A 19,166-nucleotide genomic window follows, 5' to 3' on the forward strand; every position below is an offset into this window, starting at 1 on the left:
TGCCTTCCCTTGGGAACCAAGGACACTCCTGCAGGTGTTCAGAAGGAGGAGACTGTGGTTCTCTAGCAACTGGACTGCATGCTGATTGGACCTTGTGGCTGAGGGTTTGGGGGAAGTGATAAACTTTTAATTAGGTGAAAACCGTGGGAACCTTTTAAAGTCGGGTTCCACTAGATTTGTGCCAATATCATATTTCCAATAAAGCTATTCCTTGAGGACTTCGCCTGCCTCGGAGTTTTGCTTGATATGGGATTATTACTTGGAACCCTGACACATAGTGACTCAGTGGTTAGAACACAGTATTGCAGGCTGATTCTGCCCACTGCCAGGAGTTTGATCCTGACTGGCTCAAAGTTGACTCTGCCTTCCATCCTTCTGAGATCAGTAAAATGAGGACTCAGATTGTTGGGGGGCAAGAGGCTGACATTTGTAAACCACTCAGCGAGTGCTATAAAGTACCATGAAGTGGTATATAAGTGTAAGTGCTATTGCTATGGATGGTGCCCTGACCTCCCATTGTATTCCTCTGTCTTCTCCAGGTGATTGCCTCTTGGACCAACCCACCAAACCGATCTCCTTGCCCCAGGAACTTCCCGGTTCCAGCTACAACCTCAATCAGCAGTGTGAGCTGGCCTTTGGCATTGGCTCCAAGCCTTGTCCATACATGCAATACTGCACCAAGCTTTGGTGCACTGGGAAGGCTCGCGGTCACATCATGTGCCAGACCCGTCACTTCCCTTGGGCTGATGGCACCAGCTGTGGAGAAGGGAGGTTCTGCATGAAAGGTGCATGTGTGGAGAGGCATAACATCAGTAAGTACCGGGTGAGTACTGTTGGCTCTTCGCATGGAGGGCAGCCCAATGGCTGAGGTTCACCAAGATCTATAGTTCAGGCCACAGATATACTCTCGCATGCGCAAACAAACATTAAGAAAAGAGTATGCTAAGTAGGCAACCTAACATAATTCAATCCAGGCATGAATTATCCAGAATTTAGAATTTTGGAAGCATCTAAATTAACTATTGTACTCCACGTGGATTTGGAGAGTTGTACTCAACATTCTCCTGAGTCATTGCTGATTTGCTTTGTTATGGTTTCATTTAATCCACTTAAGAAAATTGCAGAGATCTGCGCGAGCAGCTGATTTAATTGCTCATTAGTTTCCACGAGTCAGCTCTTTCAAAATGCCAGGGAGATGAATGATTTCTAATCGGATGATTATTAAAAATGCTGACAAAGCATCGTGTACGCATGTCATGGTCCTAGCGAGCCAATGCATTGTGTTCCTTGAGAAAAAAAAAACAGGGAGTTGTGAGTTTTGTATCTGCTCAGTGTCTTATGTCCTGACAGGTGGATGGCAACTGGGGGAAATGGGCACCTTATGGATCTTGTTCAAGAACGTGTGGTGGAGGTGTCCAGCTGGCTAAACGTCAATGCAACAATCCCCCTCCAGCCAATGAAGGGAAGTATTGCGAAGGGGTTCGAGTTAAATATCGATCCTGTGGTTTGGATCCCTGCTTTGCTTCAGGTGAGATTTAATGAAGTTTCCAAGGCAGCACTGTCATGATGGCTGATCATTCCTTTGGAGGGGGAGTCCACAATTACACTAGGTTTTGGTCCAGGAGTTAAGGCATCAGACTAGAAACCAGTTCATTTTTCCAGCTCTAGTCCCATCTTAAATATGAAAGCCGGCTGGGTGACTTGGCCAATCACTGGGAGATTGTGAGTTCTAGTCCCACCTTAAGCATGAAAGCTGGCTAGGTGACTTTGGGTCAATCACTGGGAGATGGTGAGTTCTAGTCCCACTTTAAATCATGAAAGCCGGCTGGGTGACTTTGTGCCAGTCACTTCCTTTCAGCCCAAATCACTTGTAGAATTGTTGTTGTGGGGGCAATAGGAGAAGGAAGGAGATATTAGGTGAGGCATTAGGCATGTTGTAAGTATTAGGTATGTGAGGAGGAAGGAGGCATTAGATAACTCACCATCTCAAGTTATTTATAAAAATAAAAGCAGGATAAAAATCTAGGCATTATGGAGAAAAAATGTTCAGCTGTATTGGATTTTCTCCACTGTTTATGTTCCTGTCCCGTATTTATGAACACATGCAATGAAAATTCACTAGATGGTCCCTCTATTTGTGATGGTAGGAACCAACTCCTAAAACCATTTCTGAAACTCATTTCTCATAGTTCCAGGGAAGAGTTTTCGGGAAGAACAATGTGAAGCTTTCAATGGCTACAACCATAGCACAAATCGTCTCACCGCTATTGTTTCTTGGGTCCCCAAATATTCTGGGGTGTCTCCCCGGGATAAATGCAAACTCATCTGTCGAGCCAATGGAACTGGCTACTTTTATGTTTTAGCCCCAAAGGTAAGCTGGATTTTTAATTCATTTTATTTTATTTTATTTTTTGCTAAAGTTGGATGGTAGCACAGACTTAGGACAAAGGCGATATGGCTGAAAAAAAAGAAGCACATCCACAGGATATTTTAAAATGAAAGGAATGTATTTTAATAGACTTTCAATTTAGAGAACAAGAGAAATTGTAAAGGGAAGTTTGTTGAAGGGTGATTAAAGGTATTTAGATTTTCCTGGAAAGAGAGCAATTCCATAATTTATTTATATTAAACATTGACAAATGATTGTCTTTCCCTTGTTCTTCATTTGGATTCATTAAACCTACAAATGTACTCAGTGATAATACTACACTTCTGTTCACAATTATTTGTGTAATGTTTTCAATCACATCTTGCTTGCTTACATGTGAAGCAGAGCCTTAGTTTTTAATGGGAGCCATGGACAACTCTATGATAAAACAGTTGGCTTATAACCATAATTGAACCTGGAATTGCAATCATAAGTTGTTGCAGTTGTGACCAGACCCGATTTTTTGACATTTTTTCTCCAGTGTTTCTTAAGTGAATACTATGGTTGTTAAGCCGCTTAATTTTCCTAAGTGGTATATTTTGCTAGAAACTGGAAGGAAATGCTGGAAACCAGCAAAAAAACATCGCAATTTGTAGTTGCCAAGTGCCCATAATTTGATTGTTTGACTGGGGCGGGGTGCATTTGTGACCATGAAAACAGGTTGTTAAGTTAGCTTTTTGGGGGAGCAGGGTTCCATCATAACTTTGAACAATTGTTAAGTGACCGGACATAGGTCAAGAACTATCTGTGTTGCAATGAAGCTAAAATGCTACTTGGAATCATTTTGGTGGCTTTGAATCTTCATCCTTGTTCCACTTCCAAACGGTGCCCAAGATCTCAGTAATATATTTAAAAAAAATCAAGGTACGTGTACAGGTATTCATCATGCGTAGCACTGCAGAATATTCAACCTGTTCTGACCGAAACCCTTTCCCAATAAGACAAACAATAATCAAAGGGAACAGAAACCTTTTAATGAGTCTTACGAATCCCTGGTTAAAAGGCTGCTGCAAACTAATTGACTTTGATAAGCACAAACCTTGCCAAAATTGTACGAGAGTACCAAAAATCACAGATAAGAAATATTTCACAACACAAGAGTCCAACTTAAGATACTGTAATTCCCACAAGGCTGAGTTTCAAAATGTCTTTGCTTCCTGCAAAGATTGTTTGCTTCACAGCTGGCTTTTATCTTCTTGAAGGAGGGGCCATTACCTTTCAGTCGTACTTCCGAGTCGCCCATGCTGTTGTAGCTGCTCTTTCCTGCGAGCAATCCTGCACGCATGTGCACTTGGCACAGGCTCCTCGGGAACCTCCTCATCGCTGCTGCCAGCCCCCACAATCTCTGAAGGCAGCAGTCTACTCCCTGATGGTCCTGGCCCCTCATCTGAGTCCTCCTCTCCTCATCCATCCACACCTGCTGCCAGCTAACCAGAACACTACCACACAACAAAAGTTCTAGTGAAAAGTGGGACAATTTGATTCTATGGGCAGAGTAAAGGATAACATTTCCGTTGCTAAGACCATGGGGAGGGATGACCAATGATTATTTATTTCCAAATCAAATTGATAACGGATCAATATCCCTCCCTTTCTAGATTTGACTAAAGCAGCATTGGGTTCTATTTTTATCTTTCTGATTTCCAGGTGGTGGACGGTACACCATGTTCTCCAGACTCTAGCTCGCTATGCGTCCAGGGAAAATGTATCAAAGCTGGGTGCGATGGGAAACTTGGTTCCAAAAAGAAATTTGACAAGTGTGGTGTGTGTGGAGGAGACAACAAAAGCTGCAAGAAAGTTTCAGGCTTGTTCACCAAACCCATGTGAGTGAACTTTGGGTAGAGTCACAGAAAGGCCCACATGAAGACTGAATGGATCTAGCTAGACCAATGTCCTGATTCAGTACAAGGCAATATTTTGCTAGATCTGTATCAGATGCTTAACTGAATGACTGAATCAACCCATCTTCTTCGTCCTTCCAATATACTGAACCATAAATTAATGGGCTATGTTCGTGCCATACCCTTCTGAGAGAACAAGCAGGGCATTTGAGAAAAACAAACACATCATTTTTAGGACAGAAACCGAGTGTGTCTACAAAATTCCCCAATACTGCCCACAGTGCTGGAACTTACAGGAACCCATAGCTCAAAATCTATTCTCCATGCTTAACTCTATTAAATCAGCTGAAATTTGTGGTCCCGTATAGGGACAGGGCATGAGTTCACCTGCTTTGCATCATTGTCTTACCTTTGCAACTCTTGTTTTTGGCCAACACAAGTCAAGTATCTCTTAGGTCAGGGGTGCGAACTTGATTTCATTGAGGGTTGCATCAGGGTTGTGTTTGACCTTGGGGCGGGGGGGCAGGGGGGGCGTGGCCAGGATGGGCGTGGTCACATGATGTCATTCATGTCGGGGTGCCTGTGGTGGTCTGAGCATTCTGCCAGTGAAAACGGGCTCCCAAGTTCCATTTTCAGCTGGGATGGCCTCCTGCAACCCTCTGCCAGTGAAAATGGAGCTCGGGAGGGCTGCATGCGGCCCTCACAAGCTCTGTTTTCGCTGGCAGAGGCATTGCAGGCTGGTCCTTCGCTGTTTCCAGGGCAGCCCAACAGGCCAGATTTAAGCACCCCGTGAGCCAGATTTGGCCTCTGGGCCTTGAGTTTGACACCCCTGTCTTAGGTGAATTTGCTAACTTGTATTAATGCCTTGTCTTTCTTCTACCTTTTGTCTTTCTTCTAGGCATGGCTACAACTTTGTGGTGCTCCTCCCAGCTGGTGCCTCCAGCATTGACATCCGTCAGAGAGGCTACAAGGGTCTGATTAGTGATGACAATTACCTGGCCCTGAAGAATGCATATGGCAAATATCTTCTGAATGGGCATTTCATTGTCTCCGCAATGGAAAGGGACTTAATAGTCAAGGGCAGTGTGATTCGCTATAGTGGAACAGGGACAGCAGTGGAAAGCCTCCAAGCCTTTATGCCCATCCAGGAACCCCTGACGGTGGAAGTGCTATCAGTTGGGAAGATGACACCACCTCGAGTACGCTACTCCTTCTACTTGCCCAAAGAAAGCAAAGAGGACAAGTCTTCCTACCACCGTAAAGATGGGAAGCGTCCTCCAGTCCTCAACAACAGTATTCTCAGCCTGTCCAACCGCCTGGACCTGGGTCAGTTGGATTACAAACGCCCCGCTTACAAATGGGCTACCACCAACTGGGAAGACTGTTCAGTCACTTGTGGCAATGGTCTTCAGAAACGCATGGTGCTCTGTCGCGATGTCCTTGGCCAGCTGGCCTCCTCTTGTGATGCCACTCAGAGGCCTGTTGACATCAGGATATGTGGAGATCCTTGCCCAACTTGGGAGGCATCTCCCTGGTCCTCATGCTCCAAAACTTGTGGCAGGGGGTTTAAAAGGCGCATACTGAGATGCACAGGGCGGGGTGGCATCCTGCTGCCCCGCGAACGCTGCAACCTCAGGAAGAAACCACAGGAGTTGGACTTTTGCACCCTGAGACCTTGCTGACCAGGCTGTCTCCACAACTGACCAAAGTCAAACGTGCTACTTTCTGACTCTCGGTGATCAAGTGGCTGAAAGTGTAAAAATAGCCTCTGGAGGGGGGGAGGGAGTGGGATCCAGCAGGAGGTCCGCTACATAGTGCATTTTGACCAAGAACATTCTAAGAGGGGAGAAGAAGAGTACCAATAAGAAGGGGGCTTTATAGAGGTTGTGACCATCCAGTCACTTAGTGGTAAAGCAGAAGTAAACAACTACCTCGAAATTGCCCAAACCTCCTAGAAATTATCACCATTGAGCCATGTATGATGGAGAAGGCAAGGCCAGAACTGAAAAGCAGCACTATCTTGAGATGGACCAAAGACTAGGAAGGTGATTCCTTAGAGCCATGGCTCTAAATCCTTTCTAAAATAATAAAAAAAGATCTAAAATATAAAAGGGACTTTTAGGACCACCCACCTCCTTCAACTCCTCGGGTTATAGTGGACCATAAGGAAGTACCATTGAACCTAGAATGAAAGAATTGTAAGATTTCCATGAGTATAACATGGTATCCCTAAGAAAGTGATATCCTAGCTCTGGTGGAATTGCAGGTCTCTAGACACACATGGGGTTCATACTTCCATGCAGGACTAATAGCCAGTCACTGATTGGTAGTTACCAATTAACATTTATGAGCAATGTACATTTTAATGGTGCTGGACCAAACTGCCTCTGAAGTTTTGCCTGCTTCTCATGGTTCGTGCCAAGAGAACTACCATATCGGGTAAGGTGGAGCTGCATCTTATTTTTCTGTTCCTTAGTGAACAGGAATGCATCTTTTGACTTTTCTTCCCTGCTTTCATTAGTTAAGCCCACATATCTTACAGGGGTCACTGTTTCAGGTTAGAATTCTCCACTCCATAGTACATCTGCAAAATACATGTTGAACACCTGAACGTTGGATTTTGGATCCAGGCCAGGCTAGCTTTGTTCTTTGTATGGAAAAATAATGAAAAGGAGATGAACTGAAAGGCTCCCAGGATGATTCTCCTGGAGGGCTTGAACATGATCAGAAAGTAAAGGAGAAAGTATAGTTGTAACTCATGCCCAACTAATCAAGGAGAGAACCAACCTAGAACTAAGGAGAAATTTCCTGAGAGTTAGAACAATTAATTAGTGGAACGATTTGCCTCCAGAAGTTGTGGCTGCTCCAACACTGGAGGGTTTAAAGAAAAGATTGGATAACCATTTGTCTGAAATGGTATATGGCTTCCTGCACGAGCAGGGGGTTAGACTAGAAGACCTCCAAGGTCCCTTCCAACTCTGTTATTCTGTTAGATTGAACAACAATCTTATCTGTAATATAGAGGCATCCTCTTTTTGTGGTGCTGAAAACCTATCATGGTGATATTGCACCTTAATGTTTTCTGTATAAATTCTATAAACTAAAATTGAATTGTTGGAATAGCTGTTGTTTTTCAACCTGGAGGTATGTAAAAAAATATAGTTCCCATCTCATGAAAAGTAGAATATTCCTGAATAATATAAATAGCTTAGAGGGTAGTATTTGGTCCATACCGTCCCATAAGATAGATCAGGTGGGAATGCAGTCCTATAGTTCACCCTAAGGCAAAGCTGGGCAGGACAAATGATATGTGAAGTAAAACACTATCCAGAGTCAACGTCCTTGATTTTGTAATCTTAGGGTTGTTGGTTTAGGATGCAGTTTCTACATCTTTCTTTGGGAACCCTAGACAATATTCTTAGGTAGATGCTGGAATGTCTTATAGCAATCATTAGACTAGCCTTTGGCAGTGTAGGAACAAATTAATAGGCAAACAACATGCCATTCCTAATATCTGCATGTGAAAACAGATGTTGACAATGCTCTGGAAGACAGTCCAATTTCCATAGCATTGTGTGAAAGAGAGCAGATATGTGTCAGTGATCATTCTTTTACAGGTACTCTCCAAGCCTTCCAAGAGGATTTATATTCTGGGGTAAAATGCATGGGAGCTTTGAGCTGCAGATGCCCCATGAAACCTTCAGGAGAAACCCATCACAATGGAGTATTAGAGAGTGTTAAAGTGTTAAAGTCCTAGGATGGAAGAACTTTGGCCTCAGGGAGTTTTCATCTCTTAATATTTTGGTCCTGGATTTTTTTTTTCAATGGAAGCTTGAGTCTTGATAGCTACCACCCATCACCGCTTGTTTTTCCACTTCCTTCCACAAGTTGAGTTTCATATTTGTGGATTCTATAATAGTAGTTGAGAATTTCCCCGCCCTCCCAAAATGCACCTTTGAAGTCTGGAGTAGAAATAAAAGCCAAAGTCTTCTCTGGTTTCAAATGTGTATCTTGATGAAAGGCAATTTCTCCTAGAACTTCTAGGACTTTGAATTCTTCCTCCAGATTTTTCATGCCTTCTCCAAAAATAATCATGGGCTTCTTTTCAGCCGCATGTAGCAAAGAGAGGAATTAGGGTTTCCCCCTCGAAATGGTGCTTCTGATATGAGTTTTTTTTGTTCTATTTTTGAATAGGATTTCTATTTACAAAAAAATAGGACCATTCCTCTCTTTCCTTCAAGAATGTTTACAAGTTAAAAAAAACTGTGTTATACTCACAAAACCCACGAACAAAGGGAACAGGGACTTACGTTCTATGCGGTCGTATCCAAACCTGTTGAAATGGCTCCATAGAAACCATAAGATACTTTTTAGAGGAGCAAAATTAGACCTTTTATGGGAGGGCTTCTCCTGACCTTGAGATGGTAGGAAGAAGAATTATGAAGATTCATTGGCCAATAGTGTAGAGTATAGAGTGGTAAACTTCTGGATTGGACATAATTGTTTCTGTTGTTCTTCTTCTCTAGTGTTACTGTAATCCCAAGGTGCTTGACTGCTGTTATTTCTAGACCTTTGTATAGAATTTAAGATCAAAAAGTTCTGAAGGGTTCTAAAAGTAACCTGTTAATTTTAAAATTAACAGATTAAAACAAACCAGAAATTTCTCATACTTCCAACACACACTTTTAATGTGAAAGCATTCATATTGAAAATATCAACCCTGTTACATTTAAGAGGGTTTTTTGGTTCAAATTTTATCAATTTAATTATCATGTTCAGAGAATTCAGCTAACTTTTTAAAAGTTGACTGTCTGATTTTACTCAAAAAAGGGGGGCTATGGCATGTACTCAAGCAAGATTGATATTGGTGCAGACTGGAGTTCATTGATCTTGTTTTCTCTCGCCCCCCCCATTGCTTTTGCCAAGCTAACCTGGCATAAGACAATAATATATAGGTTTTTTTTGGTATGGATAGGAACTTGATTATGTTAGTAATTCCAGTGCGTCTCTAGAGATGAGAAATTCCAGAAAGTACTATCTGTCCGCTGTAAAAATTGTAAATGTCACTAAATAGGAAAGTTAGGTTGTGTAACAGTTTTTGCTTTTCGAAACTCATTTCAAAGCTTTTTTTTCTATTTAGACGTCACTTGTCAAATTTGCAGCTGGTCTTGGTCACTATTACTTGTTTTTTCAATTGGCTCACGGGGAATAATCAATCATGGTCTGTCTCTATGTGTCATGCTGGTTGTGACACACTTCCACACTCAAAGGAAGCATGAGTCACTGAATATTTATGGGAATATGGGGCTGTGGAACCAGTTACTGGTGGACCTGTTCCCGCATGGCTGTTCTGAGGCTCTAAACTTCAGATGCTGGAGAACAATGTCAAAGATTCTGAAGCCTAACTAATCTTCCAGATAGATGTATTGGCTCCCGCCAGCTCATAAAAATTCATACTTCCTCTTATTGTCAGGTCAGTTTCTGGTTCTGATTACACCACAGGCTTTTGTCCGTTTTAAATTTTTTTATTACCCTGCCAAGGCTTTCTCTAAACGATTCCAGAGTCGATAGGGTAAAGAGACATTATGAAATCCATCGCTCTCATTATTTAGAGAAAGGGGATGACTAAGTCCATTTAATTCTATGGTGTACAATATCTGCGTCTCTAAGGAAAGCAAATGACAGACAGTGGAAGGCGACCGTCTTCCTCCTATAAATATGGCGTGCGTATTTGTGTTTGTGTGTATGTGAGCTGTTTAAGAATCCTAGGAATTGTAGTTTGGCAAGGATAATGAGAAATGTCAGTAAGAAGTTACAGTTCTCGACACACACAGCTATGTTTCCCAAATTCCCTTGGGGAGAAGAAACAGCTGTTCAACTAATTTAGGTTTCTAGTTATGTCCACCAACTCAACTGTTTTGTCTTCTCCCAAAATCTTTGCAGATGTGTGTATATTTGGGGGGGGGGGGGTTTCACAAACATACCCTGCCTAGTATACACCTGAATCACAATGTAATTATTGTTTGCAAAGGGATCTCATTTTTTTCTTTAGATTGATAAATGTGTCAGTGTCAAAAGATTTTGTGCCCTTGTTACTCATCTAGCAAAAATGTAAGTATCTATTTTACCCTGGTTAAAATGAGTTGTGATTACATTCCATTGTCTGTGAAAATCCTCAGTCATCCAGGTCATGGTTGTCCCAGATGTGCTTTTTTTTTTCCAAAAGGCAATGGGACTTTGTTTTTTCCTTGAAGACATTTCATTCCCATCCAAGAAGCTTCCTCAAGTCTGACTTGAACTGAAGGAGCTTCTTGGATGAGAAGCAAAACGTGTTGAAGGAAAAACAAAGTCCAATTGCCTTTCGGAAAAGGCATCTTTGGGGCATCCCATTCCATGGAATTCCGAAATTTGAAATCGAAGAGCCTTAGACTTGCCCAAAGAGTATCAGAATATCTTAAATATAAAAAATAGGAGGGAATATCCTACAACGCATCGGTAATGTAAATATAGATTAAGCACAGACCTCAAGCGGAATATTGATTCCCCCAGGAGGGATCTGGTTGGATGTTTTTAAAGATTTGTCCTCCCCCTTTATTCATGGATTGGCCTATCATGTTTCTCAGAGGCTTGCCTTAAACTTTTCACTTCCACAACAGTTGAGTCTCGTAAACTATATAGCACTGAACTCCTTGTTTTGGTTCTGGCGATATTGGGGGGGAGAGAAGGGCTTTTAATTGTATGTGGGTTTTTAATAGTTCTTTTGCAAAATGTACAGCAAGAGGATGGAAATGCCTATGGTACTGGGTGCTTGGTGTATACCATGTATACTATATGTCAGTTTTCTGCTATTTGTGTGTCAGTGGCAAACCTGAAATAAAAATGGTTAAATATTTAAAGAGTTTTGTCTTTTGCAATACGATTTGGGTGCCGGTTTCAATAATCCTATCAGCATTAAGTTGTAATGTGACCTTATTGCTCAACATATGAAAGTTATTTTCAGTCCACTGGAGGAAGGATGGAATCAGAAGTTAAACTAATACATTTTTAAACTAATATGTTTTATTAAAAGGCATAAAGTTGCAGCTCACTTCCAGGAATTTGTGAGTTCTAATCCTGACTTGGGCATGAAGCCAGCTGGGTGATCTGGGGCCAGTCACACTCTCAGCTGTAGGAAAAAGTCCAGGCAGTTGCCAGAAGTCAAAACTGACTTGCCAAATCTAGTGGATCTACTTTGCTCTGTGAGCCAAGGTGTAGAATGCCATGTGCCATATCACAAGCCCTTCTATTCATTCAGTGGACTGGCAATGATCCAGTGAAAATGCTACATTCTCATTTTATTTCTTTTGATGATAAATATTAAAATTTTATGATCATCTCTAAAAATGTTGGAAGGATGTTATGGACATATAATAGCTAGTATTCTTCCTTCCTTCCTTCCTTCCTTCCTTCCTTCCTTCCTTCCTTCCTTCCTTCCTTCCCTCCCTCCCTCCCTCCCTCCCTCCCTCCCTCCCTCCTTCTTTCTTTCTTTCTTTCTTTCTTTCTTTCTTTCTTTCTTTCTTTCTTTCTTTCTTTCTTTCTTTCTTTCTTTCTTTCTTTCCTTCCTTCCTTCCTTCTTTCTTTCTTTCCTTCCTTCTTTCTTTCTTTCCTTCTTTCTCCCCCCCCTCCTTCCCTCCATCTCTTTTTATTTTCTGAGCATGCTTACAAACTCTGGGGTCCTGTAACAATCTTGGAAATAAAGATAATTTTACAGTTTTGTGCTTCCTATTTTTTTAAAAATACAACTACATAAACGTAAAGTTTTCCATGTCCAGTTGTCAGAGCCAGTGTTGTCCAAAGACATTTTCTATGGTCAAGTGTCCAGCTTATGCTGTATGCCAAAGGTACACAAATTGGTGCCTATTAATCTACTCGCATTCGCAGGCTTTCAAACTACTAGATGAGCATTTGGTGGCACAACGATTAGAATGCAGTACTTCAGTCTACTTCTGTTGACTGCTGGCTGCTTGCAATTTTCAAATCTCATCAGGCTCAAGGTTGACTCCTTCCGAGATGGGTAAAATGAGGACCCAGATTGTTGGGGGCAATATGCTGACTTTGTAAACCACTTAGAGAGGGCTGTAAAAATACTGTGAAGCAGTATATAAGTCTGAATGCTATTGCTAAGTGCTAAAGAAGGGAGGGAGAAAGAGGGAGGCAGAGAGGGAGGAAGGGAAGGAGGAAGAGAGGGAGGGAGGGCCATGATGTAGTTAGAATGAGTAGTTAGAATGCAGTATTTCAGGCTAACTCACTGCTCACTGCCAGCAGTTCAATTCTGACAGGGCTCAAGGTTGATTCAGCCTTCCATCCTTCTGAGGTGGGTAAAATGCGGAGCCAGATTGTTGGGGACAATATGCTGACTCTGTAAACCACTTAGAGAAGGCTGTAAAAAGCACTGTGAAGTGGTATACAAGTCTAAATGCTGTTGCTATGCTATATGCGCGTGCGCGCACACACACACACACACAAAATAATTGATTGAAGAATGTAATGGCATTGAGAAAGCATCTGGGAGCACACTGAGAGCTCTTTGGGATGAACTCACTAATTAAAAGTCCTTCCAGGAGGATCTTACAGGAAAATGACACCATGAAATATACCAGGACAGAAGAACAACCACCGCAGCAGAATTCAACTCCTTCACCTGCTGAGTCGTATTGGAGGCATTGCAAAGTTAAAACCAATCCAGATGCCTTCCATTTTTTTCTCCCCAGGATGCCTTGTGTGATTTCATCTGTTCATTGGAAGTCCTTATCAGGGCCAACCTTGAAACTAAATGTGCAGCCTACCCTTGTGGCTTCCCTACCCCTCTTTTGTTTAATTGTCTCAAATGTGTCTCTAGTGAGAGGGCTGTTGAAAGAAAAATAAGAGTTGTGCCAGGACATATTGTTCTGCTGACTGATTAAAAAAAAGAAAAGAAAAGAGAGTGAGTCCTCTCTTCCAAAGAAATAAAGAGGTTATCATATCATGATTTTTTTCCTGGCAATTTTATCAATTTCTAAATTTGGCTGGAAAAACCATATTTGTGTAAAGGTGGTATGATTATTATTTTCAATCATAGCCCTCTCTACCAAACTCCCCAAGGTTAGACTCAGAAAGCAATGAATGGATTTGAATTCTACCAAAAATAAACCCCGTTCCTCTTGATGCTCCATTTTTATGGAGACAACTGGTTTGATGAAAAACACATGGCTCAGACTTTGCGCCAAGTGCTACGAAGAGGGTTGCACTGTGGTAGCAGAAGGATGTATGCTACAGACGTAAATGGTTTCAGCCTCAAACCTGGCATTGTCTGTTAAAAGATGACAAGGCTGAGAAGAATCCTGGAGATGAATATTCATCTGGCCAGACTCTTGTGGAGTAGACAACTTGAATCTTAACGTAAGTAAGATTATGGGTTCTGGGCTGCAAATCTCGGATCAGTCACTAGTGTCATCGTTCCAAGTAACGAACTCAGGGAAGTCAGGACTCTGGTTCAAGAGATACTTTATTGAGTATATCATATCAGCACTTAGAAAGGTGAAGCTAGGTTTGAATTATTCCCGCGCTCAGGGATAGTTAAAAGAATAAGACCTCTCCATCTTCCCTTTGTCTCTCAGGTCATATGGCCCAATCAATCCAGATGTAGGTTCCCACTCAACTTTGACAAGTTTCCATTGAAATGATTTTGGTTCACACAACCAGCTGGTAGATGCTATGGCTATCCGGCTGAGGAACCACATTCCCCACCCCCATGCTCTCGCCCTTGAATGGCAACCAAGAAAGGAAGCAGAAGTAAGCATGGCTTCAGCTGAAATGTTTTGCAGATAGACAACTAGAGGGCAACAGAGTCGAGTTGTTGGTGCCTCTTTGCTGCCATCTAGTAGTCACCTAGACTTTTGCAGCCCACATATGGTGGACCAAGAAGACAGTTGCAATAACTTCTTAGCATATAGATAATAGCGAAGGCTTTGATTTGTCCTTGAAATAAGTTTAGAAAGCCATGACATATTCGCCATAACTACTGATGATGTTATGTAGTTGGGTAATGAAACATCTGGAAGAAAACAACCAAGCTCAGAGACCAACAAGGACCCCATAAATACTGTCATACTCAACACTGATAGCATCTCTGAACAATGGAACCATTTGGTCTACCAGTCTGACCAAGCTTTCTTTCGGCTTAGAGAGCCCTCTAATTCAGTGCTACACAGTTTTATTTTTTCATCTTGCTCTTCTGCTCCTTCAAAGAATAAAAGACACCTCACATCCTGAACATAAACTGTTTCAACTTCTACCCTCAAAATGACGGTATAGAGCACTGCACATCAGAACAACTAGACACAAGGATGCCCAAATGCCATCACTCTGCTAAACAAATAATTCCCTCAAAACTGTCCAACTATTTACTAAGTCTGCATTACTATTACTATTAATCCTCCTATCCTTCCTTTCACCCATCTCCTCCCACTTATGACTGTAACTGTTGCTTATATCCTCATGATTTATATTGACTGTTTCCTAGTATGCTTTGATTGCTTACTTGTACTCTATGACTATCATTAGGTGTTGTACCTTATGATTCCTGACGAATGTATCTTTTCTTTTTATGTACACTGAGAGCATTTGCACCAAGACAAATTCCTTGTGTGTCCAATCACACTTAGCCAATTCTATTCTATTCTATTCTAAAAGACTGCAGGGCATAGTTTTGCTTGGGTTCTGCAGCACACCCAATTTTTTGTGGCCCAAAGCAAAATAGAACAATTGCCAGTGTCACCTCCTTAATAAGGGCAGACTCTTGAAAGAATGGAAAGAGAAAGACAGATAGAGCTGCTGGGTAGGAGGACTGCCTCAGAGGCAAGGGAATCCAGTGGATGGGAAAAAGGAAGGAGAACAATGGGAAGTGAAATACCACAGATGTGGGTGGTCTCCCAGCCCCCACAAGGCTCAGGGCTGCTGAGTACAAGAAGGGTTTTGCAAAAACAGCTGACTGGCAGTTTTGCAGTTGGTTAAAAAGAAGCTAGTTAGGCTTAAGGGTAAAATGTGCTGATCGTCTCCTTTATGAGTTCATGTACAATAACTCTCTTAAGTTCCAAAACATGTTTTCATTATTGTTTAAACCCTTGCTAATTTGCTTCACATTGGCCCTAGGCAGGCATGAGGTGGTATGGGGTTCATTGTGGGTAACTTGGACAATAATGAAAACTCTGTATTTTTCCCTTCCATTCCCCACCCGAATTCAGGCCTGCATTTTTTGCCATGCCTGTTTGTTAATGGGGGTTTTCTGATGTTTTGGTATTGCCTGTTGATTTCTTCCTAGTGTCATTCCTGGTCCTTCAGAGTTGGGGAAGTCTCAGGGTTCCAAGGAACAGACCCAACACAATTTAAACTCTGAGGCCTGGAGCTTCCTCAAAGTAAAAATTTATTAGGAATGTCATATTGGCGCAGTTGGTGAAAACTTGACTCTGAAGGACCCGAGGTTTCCCCACCCAAATAAAAAATCTTGAATTTCTTGCCCCCAGGTCACATGTTCATCACATGGCCCAATCAGGTCACAGTCCCAACTCCAATTGGCTTTAGTCCACGCCTTTCCAGCACCTGGGGAGAACATCCTTGGTTCCCAAGAGAAGAATGTTATTTTGGCTACACATCCCTCAGCCAGTGGTGGGATCTAATTTTTTTTTTTACTACCGGTTCTGTGGGTGTGGCTTGGTGGGCATGGCTTGGTAGGTGTGGTAGGGGAAGGATACTGCAAAATCCCATTCCATTCCCACCCCACTAACCTGCTTCCCAGCTCCATTCTCTTGTGCAGGGCAATGAAAGAAGACCCAGCTGATCAGCTGGGACTTGGGAGGCAGAGAATAGATGGGGGCAGGGCCAGTCAGAGGTGGTATTTGCTGGTTCTCCAAACTATTCAAAATTTCCGCTACCAGTTCTCCAAAACTGGTCAGAACCCGCTGAATACCACCTCTGCCTCCAGCTATCTCTATCTCCCCACTCACATTCCCACTGTGATGACCCGGGGCATGGCACAAAGGCAACACAGTCACATAAGTAAGAAAAGTCCCTTTAATATCTCCAAATTTGACCCCAATGTCCAATTACCTTCGGCTGGAGAAAAAACTCTCCAAAAACAGTCTTTAAGTGGAGGAAATTCAGTCCAAAAACAAAGTACATATAAACTGTAAATAAAAATCCACACAAACCATGCTACAGCAATTAACTGGACAGGGCAGGATAAGGAATTGCAGACTTCAAAGGCCAGCAAAACACACACAGTTGGGAAAATGCCAGGAACCCAGAAAAGCATCAACAATAAAAGATAACTCACGATTTGCTTCCAACAAGTTGCTGTGCGCAATCTCCCTTTTTAAACACTGTGTTCCCATCCGTAGGTAATGAAGGGAATCAGGGCCCTTTCCTCCCCCATAAGCCACGCAACTCACATTGGTCTCTTCTCCATTCCTCCCTGTGTGCCCTAGGATGAAGAGCGGGTGGGCCTGGATCTTTCTCTGAATTCCCTCTGCCTTGCTCTACCCTGCTCTGGCCAGCCAGACTTTGCCCTTCCCACAGTTTCTTTTTATCCTAATATATTCTTTAATGCATTGATCAATGTTCTAAATTCCCAATGATTTCCAATTGTGGTGGGGGATAAATCTAATACATAAATAGACAAATTGGAGCAAATTTATGTGTAATTGTATCAAAGCTGTCTTGTAAAAAGCATTCTAGTAGTAAACATACAATCTCTTGCAAATTAGTTCAATATATACAGATCAAATAACTGGATGTACAATATGCAAAAGCTTAATTTTTTTAAATGTTTGAGCCAGATGTAAAAAAAAAAACACCAATGACTAAGTAATGAAATGACCCCTCACTTCCACAACACAAAATAACAATAGAGCACTGTACAGTCATACTTTTACAACAATTAACTGTAAATCCTGTGTTCCATTTTGGAAACCAGTGTGGAAAACAACTTGCTCAGGAATTTGGAAGTCATCTAGTGAACGTTCTCCAAAGGTTGTGCTGTAAGTTCATTTCAATAATATGAGGGAATCTGGATGCCATAGAGTTGACTTTAGATGTGATTTTTCCTTTCCTTTCCTTTCCTTTCCTTTCCTTTCCTTTCCTTTCCTTTCCTTTCCTTTCCTTTCCTTTCTTCTTTCCTTTCCTTCTTTTCTCTTTCCTTTCCTCTTTCCTTTCCTCTTTCCTTTCCTCTTTCCTTTTCCTTTCCTTTCCTTTCCTTTCCTTTCCTTTCCTTTCTTCTTTCCTTTCCTTCTTTTCTCTTTCCTTTCCTTTCCTTTCCTTTCCTCTTTCCTTTCCTCTTTCCTTTCCTTTCCTTTCCTTTCCTTTCCTTTCCTTTCCTTTCTTCTTTCCTTTCCTTCTTTTCTCTTTCCTTTCCTCTTCCTTTCCTCTTTCCTTTCTCCTTTCCTTTCCTTTCCTTTCCTTTCTTCTTTCCTTTCCTTCTTTCTCTTTCCTTTCCTTTCCTTTCCTCTTTCCTTTCTCCTTTCCTTTCCTTTCCTTTCCTTCCTTTCCTTTCCTTTCCTTTCCTTTCCTTTCCTTTCCTTTCCTTTCCTTTCCTTTCCTTTCCTTTCCTTCTTTTCTCTTTCCTTTCCTCTTTCCTTTCCTCTTTCCTTTCTCATTTCCTTTACCCATTCCTTTCCCCTTTCCCCTTTCCTTTCCTTTCTAACTTTGTCGCTTGTATACTTACAATTTATATTGACTGTTTCCTAGTATGATTTGATGGCTTATTGTACCCTATGACTATCATTAATTGTTGTACCTTATGATTCTTGACTCTTGATGAATGTATTTTTTTGTTTTATATACACTGAGAGCATTTGCACCAAGACAAATTCCTTGTGTGTCCAATCACACTTGGTCAATAAAGAATTCTATTCTATCCATTTACCATAGGGTAACGCCGAGTGGCTTACAGTCATAAAAAATACGTCTATATATATGCAATTAAAACATGAATAATTAAAACCAGACATTAAGACCTAAGGACATATGAGGAAGGCGGGGGTGGAGTGGGGTCAGATGAGATCTGTTATTAATCAACCACCTCCACTGGGGCCCCAGGCCAACTGGCAGAGCCATGTCTTTTGACCCTTACAAAAGGCTAGGAAGGTTTGGGGCCAAAATTGGTGAGCAAGATATTCCAGAGGGCAGGAGCCACAGCAGACGAAGCTCTCCCCCTGGACCCTGCCAGTTGGAAAAATTGTGCTGATGGGACCTGCAGCATGCCTCTTCTGGATGAATGGGACAAGCCAACCCCAGTGGGTGACATGGTCCCTCAACTATCCTAGATCCATTCCATGAAAGGCTTTAAAGGTAATCACCAACAACTTGAAGTTCACCTGGAAACAGACCGGTAACCAATGCAGCATGCAGAGCAGTGGTATTATAGGGGCCATTCTTGGGGCCCTAAAACTGCCCGCCCTGCCACACTGCACCATATTTTTCTTTCCTGCCTGAAGAAAATCTTTTGTTTGGATGCAGCACCAAGGCAGGTGAAGGAAAGCTCTGTGGGGCAGGAGAATAGATGCCTGCATGCTTTTGGTCTTACATCTTTTCCTGGATGTTATACATGGATTTTTGTATCTCTCTGCACCTCCCCAATGTTATTTCCTCTCATGCATTCCTCCACGGGTGTTCCTCTGCAATGAGAAAAATGTGGCATTGGAATTCATTCCTACTAAGGATAATATATAGGCTCAGAAGCCTGGGGTGAAAAATCTAACCGGGGGTTGGCTTAAAATCAAAAGAAAATTTAAACTTGTGTTTTTTAAGCTCCTCACCCCGTGCACCACACTCCTTCCTAACTGTCCCATCTCCCTTTTCTTCTCTTTTTTATCCCGGCTTTCATT

The 19,166-nt window shown here is 42.0% G+C and overlaps 1 protein-coding gene across 1 annotated transcript in view; it reads left to right on the forward strand.

Moving 5' to 3' along the window:
- The window catches only part of ADAMTS15 (ADAM metallopeptidase with thrombospondin type 1 motif 15), a 48,222-nt gene extending 37,057 nt beyond the window's left edge, over nucleotides 1-11,165 (forward strand). Inside the window, exons 4-8 of the mRNA XM_026678600.2 lie at nucleotides 540-823; nucleotides 1,351-1,528; nucleotides 2,190-2,371; nucleotides 4,076-4,251; nucleotides 5,168-11,165. Coding sequence (XP_026534385.1) covers nucleotides 540-823; nucleotides 1,351-1,528; nucleotides 2,190-2,371; nucleotides 4,076-4,251; nucleotides 5,168-5,951 — 1,604 coding nt within the window. The 3' untranslated portion in view covers nucleotides 5,952-11,165. The remainder of the gene's footprint in view (nucleotides 1-539; nucleotides 824-1,350; nucleotides 1,529-2,189; nucleotides 2,372-4,075; nucleotides 4,252-5,167) is intronic.
- Nucleotides 11,166-19,166: the final 8,001 nt, after the last annotated feature.

The sequence above is a fragment of the Notechis scutatus genome, chromosome 7 (assembly GCF_049901735.1).
Source record: "Notechis scutatus isolate UNSWTSFEM ecotype Mainland chromosome 7, rNotScu1.2, whole genome shotgun sequence".
Lineage (NCBI taxonomy): Eukaryota > Metazoa > Chordata > Lepidosauria > Squamata > Elapidae > Notechis > Notechis scutatus.